The sequence below is a fragment of the Belonocnema kinseyi genome, chromosome 2 (genome assembly GCF_010883055.1).
Source record: "Belonocnema kinseyi isolate 2016_QV_RU_SX_M_011 chromosome 2, B_treatae_v1, whole genome shotgun sequence".
Taxonomy (NCBI): domain Eukaryota; kingdom Metazoa; phylum Arthropoda; class Insecta; order Hymenoptera; family Cynipidae; genus Belonocnema; species Belonocnema kinseyi.
Genome location: NC_046658.1, coordinates 28917725 through 28925173, shown reverse-complemented (window position 1 = coordinate 28925173; position 7449 = coordinate 28917725). Strand labels below are relative to the sequence as shown.

Here is a 7449-nt window from a genome sequence, read left to right as displayed (position 1 = left end):
TAGAGGGCTAGAAAAACCATTCTTAGACTTAAAAAAGTATCAATGTTAATCGCTATCGTTATCATTGAATTATTTATCTTACTCGCATTAAAAATATTCTTATTATTCATTTGTCCACTTGGCCTGCATAACTGTCCACGATAGACGCATCTCGCTACCTTGGGTTTTATTTTTAAATTAACTCAAATGAATATAACCTCTTATAAAATATACCTTCACTACAATACTTATTATTACAATTACCACCAGGAATTATATTATTATTTTCCCTTAAAACAGAGATAGGACATCTTTCCGAACAGCGGCGAAAGTTCTCGCAAAATTGTCACCTCGACTACAATATCTCTCAAGCGAAAAGATACACGTAAATCTCCTTACCGTCGTTTCATTATTAAGCCTCTAACCAAATTGCCAATGTCATCTATATTCGCACAAATACTTATATTTCAATCCATGCATGGTAATAATAGAAAAAAAAAACAAATTTTACAACTTGGCGCTAAATAAATTATGTAAATAAAAACCTTATTCAATACGAAGCTCGACAAGTCTAATTTATTATTTTCGTTAAGAAACCTATCGATAATTTAATCAATAATTACTTAACAAGTTCACGTAAGAAAAAACTTTAAGATGACTTGAGTCTTTTTTAGTTAATATGCTAATCCACTTTTTACGACTCAAGCGAGTGGCATGGTTTCTTACATAGGTAGAAAAGGTGCTCCTAGCTCAAAATCCTGTCCGGTAGCTTCCTGAGAAAGAAAGGCTGGACCTTCAAAGTTTATCAGCAATTATTGCAATAGTGAAAGTGTACAGTAGTTCACAAAAGTCAACTTTTTAAAACTGCAAGATCTAAATGGAAATTAGTGTTCCTTAAAAAAAAAGAAAAACCCTAAAAATGTCAGAGTATCGGATGGCGTTTACATTTTTTAAAAACAGTTTCTTCTTTTTCTATAATAAAAAAGACTTTCTAGACCTTAATTCTTTTCTTTTTTTAGTTTTAAGCTGTGCTGTGAAAGATGCTATAAATGCGAATCAAAATACATTGTAGAAAATCGATGGACCCTATGGAAGGTAATCAATAACGCGCTGTTCTATCAATTCCGGATTTAAGAAGAGAATTCGAATCGAGTACTTTTTCATTATATCGATAGGAGATAAAAAATACCACAATACTGCATATTATAAATATCTATTAGTATTTCATATCAAAATCAATTTTTTGAAGAAAACAGATAATCGAGTTAAAAAATGAAAACTTTAAAAAACAGTTTAGGGTAATGTGTACAGTGATTGGCCACATTCGCAATGGTTAACCACTTCAAAATTATCATATATTAAGAAATATTGAGCATTAAAACTTATTTAAAAATAGCAAATCACTGGAGGGTGACCAATTATTGTACCCATTACCCTAGATTTAAATAAGTTTCCTATCTCCCATCCCACTAAAAGAGTATTGAATCGAGACTAGCGTAATTAATGCATTTGAAGATGAAAGGAAACTTGATTGGCTTTCTTTCTCTTCTAGTTTCGCGCGCTATATTTTTTTAGCGTAGAAGAAAGAGGCTTTGTCAACAGAATGGATAAAAGCATAAGCGAAAATGTTTGGGTGAAGTTGCGTTTCTATGAATAAATTTCATCCCGTTACTGAAAGGAAACAGCAGATATTATAAACATTACTCTGCACTGATACAAAGAAGGAAGTGCTTAAGTTTAAGACATAGTTTGATGTGACCTTGTATATAATTTAGCGGTTCATTCAAGTCTTTAAATTCTTTAAATTCCAAAGAACTTGCACGCTCAAAGCCTGACTACATTATGTGCTTGTAAATTTGATAGTATCTGTAAACAGGTCAGATAAAATAAAACTTTGAGCAATTGAAGAAGGTACGAATACTAAACTAAAAAATATTTTACTACATAAATTTGTTTTAAACGTGCATTTATAGCATGTAGAAAGTGACGCATACGATTTTCGATCAAAAACCCCTTCTACAGATATACACGAAGCGATAAGTTTCCATCAATTACTTTGATTTTTGTACACTTACATATATGTTTAGAAATTTTATTTTTCATTGCTTTTAAATCAAAAATTTCCTGCATTTATTACCAAAAATATCCTGTGTGACAGTTGCAGGAAGTAGGGAAATCTAACCAGCGTGAAATTGGCAGCATAAACACAAGTCTAAAAGTGGTATTTTTTCCTTTTCTTGTCAGAAGGGAAACTTTTTCTCCTTTAGACAACTCGACTTAACTCTTTTTGCATTTTTCAGCCCATTGTATTTGTTGAGGTACGAACGTAAAAAAGGTGGAAACGAGTTCGGCTTCGTAAAAAAGGAAAAACAAAGTAACGAAAAAAAACCCTTATAACGACGACGAAAACGACGACTATGATAATTATAATGATGATGGTTGAAAAAGTTTTTCACAATGACGAAAAAGGCGGACTCGTGAAATTTTCGAAACCAATTGTTGTTTCTTACGTAGTATGTATGGCAGGGGCGGCTTTATAACTTTTTCAACGTATTGTTCTATCGTGTCTGCAGTGTTCCGCGTCGAAAGGAAGCTCTGTGTCGTATACAGGGGGAAAAATAAGAAGACGAAGTCTTCTTGCAACATTACACTGCAACATTAAAATGTAACATTAAACTGGGCTCGTGTAGATGGTTGCCATTCTCTATAGATTCGGACTTTAAAAAAATATAGGATGATTTCTAGCGGAAGGGCGAGACTCGGGACTACGAGAAGTAGTCAGTATAAAATACGGAGAAAATAGGCATGTCAGTAATAAATAATAGAACAATCCGCGATTCACAATAATAAATATACCGCGGACAGAATCACGGAATGAAGATACTTTTGTTTCTTTGAATTATATGGCAAACTCGTGTCAGTCAGTCATGACCCGTGTGCGCTACTCCGGGACTACGGCAGCTTCCTTTCGCCTCAAATCTACAGCAATTTCAACATAATATAATAATTTTATATCTCTCGCAATGTCTTTTAATTTAAAAGTTGTTGCCACTAGACGCAATTACATTATTCGATTAACACGGAGGTAGAAGGAGGAACAAACCTGGCTTGTTTTGCGAAACAAAAATGTGTTTCATTTTATTTACTTTATCCTCTCACACGTACCATCGCTGAACAGCCTTTAAACAATATTTTACACTTCTAACGTATATGTACTTCGCCGATCCAAAGCAATAAACCAATCGATGTATAGCCTTATATTTACAAGTCGATTCGACGAAGAGTCTGCTATGTATAAAAAATGTGAGATAAATCTTGTATCTTAAGGAACAACAAAAACAACAAGAGTAATGAGAATTCTGCACTTAATACCTGGAATCATTTCCAACAACTTCTCTGGTGTTCTTTGAAAATGAAAACACCAATGTTTTAATAAAAAAACTTTATGATTCCGTTCATTACATGTAAATTTTACTTTATATGTTTCTGTATCAAGTCTTGCATGGTTTTCCTTTTAAATGAAAACTGAAATGAATTGTCGAATAAAAAGGTACTCAGAGTAGCTTAATGACTCAAGCACATTTTTTTCGTCGAAAGTTCCCAGGAATCGATGAAAGCATTTTACCCGGCCAAATGCAGCGGGTACAGAGGAGAGTCATGATTTCTAAAAATGCGGTACAAGTCAAGAGGACTTGTGGTTCATCCTTCCTTCCACCGAGCTAGGTGGCCAACGTAATTGACCACGATATATATCGAAGTTCTTCGGTTCTATACACAGAAGTTCGGACATTTTACATAAATGAATCTGAAATTTGTTTATCTTTGTCAATAATGCCGACGAATCTGATAGGACGAGCACCAAAGTTAACACTGTAGCTTAGTAACGCGGCTCGCCCTAAAAAAACTAAAACCCAAAAGCATCAGAATCAAAAAATTTTAAAACTTAAGTCACGAGGGCGTAACCGTGTCCAGCGGTCGTCGAATTTAAAGGTCCGACTTCCATTTCAAGGACACTGTCGTCGACACCAGAACTGAAGAAAAAAAAGTCAGCGAATCGACAAATCAAAGGACTCTAGAATTTAAAGATTTAAGGTCCGAATTAATACGCAGACTCGATCGTTCGCTATTGCATAGAAAAAGGAAAATAGGAGAAACGAGTCGGTAGTGTGTTGAGGTTTAGTTTCGAGCGCAAGAGGTCCATTTGCTGAGTGTTTTATCAAAAGACTGGACACGCTCATCCCTTCCTGCAGGCTATTGATGGCTCGCAGGACTTTTGCTCAGTTGCTGATCAAGAGTGTTCCAGCTGCGATCCACATCGTAATCGATTCGGTCGATCAGTATCGGTCTTGAGGTGGTTTTGTGGTGCGCAAGGATTTGCCGGTGGCCTGAACTAGGGGGCCTCAAGCGTAAAATTCTCGGTTATGATGTGGCGCCCCAGGTTTTGGATATGCCTGTGTCGCTGGTGACCTCCTCGGCTCGTCGAGGGCATACGAGCCCTCATCCTTCTTTCGCATCCTGTAGACGATGAACATCACTACGAGGATTGCGCAAAGTAGACCGACTACTGCACCTCCAATGACAGCTGAAAATTGTTCAAAATTATTGGTACAACATTATCAATTTCGAGAATCAGGAATAATAGAACTTTTTTAATTGAAAAGGGGGATCTTTTATATGAAATATTAATCTGAAATATACTCAACCAGTTACTTAAATGTATTTTTATCAGTCAATATATTTGTATTAATTAATCTAGCAAACAAATTTTCAGTGTATTTTAATCAGTAAAAACACCTTGAGTTGTTGAAAGTATTTTTTAAAGTAAACTAAAAAGAAATAATTTTCAAAACAGAAACGTGACTTTTTAAAAAAAATTTGCCTTTCTTTTTTTTATTTTCTTAGACTTTTTATTTTTTTGTAATGTATTTTTATTTGAAAACAAAATTTAAGATGTTCAAAATTTTTTTAATTTCAGCTAAAAAGTTTTAGCGTATAAAAAACAGAAAGCTGAGTTTCCTAACTTATTTTCACACAAAGCTCCACATCGATTTGAAAAAGGAAGGTGGGTCTGGCCCAATATTTTAATAATTAAGAAAAAAGGAACAGAAAATTATTTTACAAAAAAAAACTTTTTTCATGCTTGCTCAAATCGACGTGGCATTAAGGGCGTGTAATACTTCGTCGTGTGGTCAATCGGGTACAGTTCCCCCAGCTTTTTTTCCACAAAAATGAACATTTTTAAAACCTGATTTGGGAGATGCTATAAAATATCATAAAGGGCGTCCCCGAACTCTTTTTTGAGGTATGATAACCAAAAAGATTGTATTGTGCTAAATAAAAATGTCATGCATGTACATTATTTATAAGCCATTTTCCCATACATTTAGTGCGGGGTCCTTTTTGAATTTTCTCAATAATTTCAATTTTGATCGCACAAAAAAATGATGAAAAATCAAAATTCCATTTTGCGGTCAAATTATATAAGAAACGAAACAATATAAATAAAAAAATGTTGCTTTTAGACAAACGACACAAACGTTTTGAGACTCGCTGAAATCGATATACAGGTACTCATGAATGTGTCTTTTTGTCCGCCTGTCTTTGGTATACTCTTTGAGTGTCTTAAAATGAAGAAATTTCATTATCTAGCCATTTCGGATAAAAATTCAAAAAGCGTACGCATTTTGAAAATTTTCGAGAACACTTTTTTTCAAGATTCAAAAATTCTCTTTACGTCTGTTCATATTACTCACAAATACGAACAATTTATCCTTATTACTGTTTTAGATCAAAAACAAAATTACCAGAGCTATAGCATTTACAACATTTCAAAATATACGAAAATGATCATTTTAGGCCAAATAACGCATGATATTAAAAAATTCAAAGGAAGAAAAATGTTGCTTTTTGAATGCCCTACAAGATTATTCTAACAACTTTCTGAAATTTCTTGAAAAATCGAAAATTCAATGGACACATAAACAGGCAAAAGTTGCTCTTCCAAAAAAAGAGCTACAAATTTATCACGAATAATTTTTTGATAGGATGCGTAGTTTTTGTTTTAATTGTGAAAAAGGACATGAAAAGTAAAAAAAATTAAGTTTTCGGAAAAACGAGACAAGTTCCAATAAAAGGTTTAATATATTTTTTAAAAGGATGCGTGCTTTTTTTAAATAATAAACGTATGACAATGAAAAAACTTTTGTTTTAATATCAATGCATATTATGAATTGTAATAATATAAATGTATGGAAATAATTTATCTTTCAGTGTAGCTGAGAATAAAAATTAATGCAAAATAAGGAGCAAATAATAAAGTAATCATGAAAAATAAATTTTTGACATCATTTTGCAATACCTGAATAAGAAATCTTAGGCCGAGGTACATAAATAAATATAATATACATTTGATATAATAGTGTTGGACATAATGTAGAAAAGTTCACATTTTGGAAAAAATCGAGTGCAAAGCACGAGATACGAGGTGAGAATGTGTTCGTTACAGCCGAAGGAGCTTTAAACTACAGAGAATTCGCAATCACCAAATTGCAGTTGTCGGTGATTTGTCCTTAAATTTTAAAAGGTTTGCGCACTAGTGTGGGGCAAATACATGATCGAGTGCGAAGCGCGAGATCCAACAGTCGCGCACCCTAACCGCGGACAAAGTTGCCTTAATAATTAATTTCAGATTAAATTCTGCTTTTTAATTAATATTAGCATAATATACAAATATTTCGTATCAGCTTCCTATTAAAATTTCCCTGATGAGTATACCTAAAAGGCCTCAAAACAGTTGGATCCCGATAGTATCAAAAATACGGACAATAATAAAGAAGCGAGCAATTATTTAAAAAAAATTGATTGTCTAGAGTATCTGTTTTTAAAAAACAGTTTTTCAAGGAATATAATTCTTTTATAACCTTCCTGTGCAATTTTGTTGCACTTTTTTTTAAGTTTATGTTGGTTTAAAAAATTTACTTTCAAATATCTAGCCATTTTTTTGGTGACGACATACTTCAAATCATCAGAATTAGCTGATAAATCGTAAATACTTTAGATCGGCATTAAAACGGAAATTCTTCGAAGGCGTGGGTAGGGGGGGGGGAGGCTCAAAATTCTCGATTTCAGGTTTTTCATAACATTTTTAAAATTTACAAAGGCAAATGATGGGGATGAGCGAAAAAGGGGGCGGACCGTGAGCCCTGTAACATTAAAGAGTCAGGCTTTTAAACCGAAAATGAGGAATCTCATCTCGAAATTATTAATCTCGAAAACCGTACAATTTTTTTAAAATTTCTACTAGCTTAAATTATCATTTTTCAACATGATATTTAGGATTAAAGAAATACAGTTTTCTTTTAATTTCAGAGTTTGTTTAAACAAAAATAGTTCATTCAAACTTTATAAAAGTTTAAAAAATTGTAATTTCACATTATAAAAGGTATTATGAGATTATAGACTAAATACTTA

General features: G+C 33.1%; 2 protein-coding genes across 2 annotated transcripts in view; one reads left to right on the top strand and one right to left on the bottom strand.

Annotated features, from left to right (window-relative positions):
- The window catches only part of LOC117182618, a 262926-nt gene that overhangs the window by 249929 nt on the left and 5548 nt on the right, over positions 1–7449 (top strand). The window lies entirely within an intron of this gene.
- Positions 999–7449, bottom strand: part of LOC117166925 (syndecan-like) — an 11058-nt gene continuing 4607 nt past the window's right edge. Inside the window, exon 2 of the mRNA XM_033351385.1 lies at positions 999–4561. Coding sequence (XP_033207276.1) covers positions 4380–4561 — 182 coding nt within the window. The 3' untranslated portion in view covers positions 999–4379. The remainder of the gene's footprint in view (positions 4562–7449) is intronic.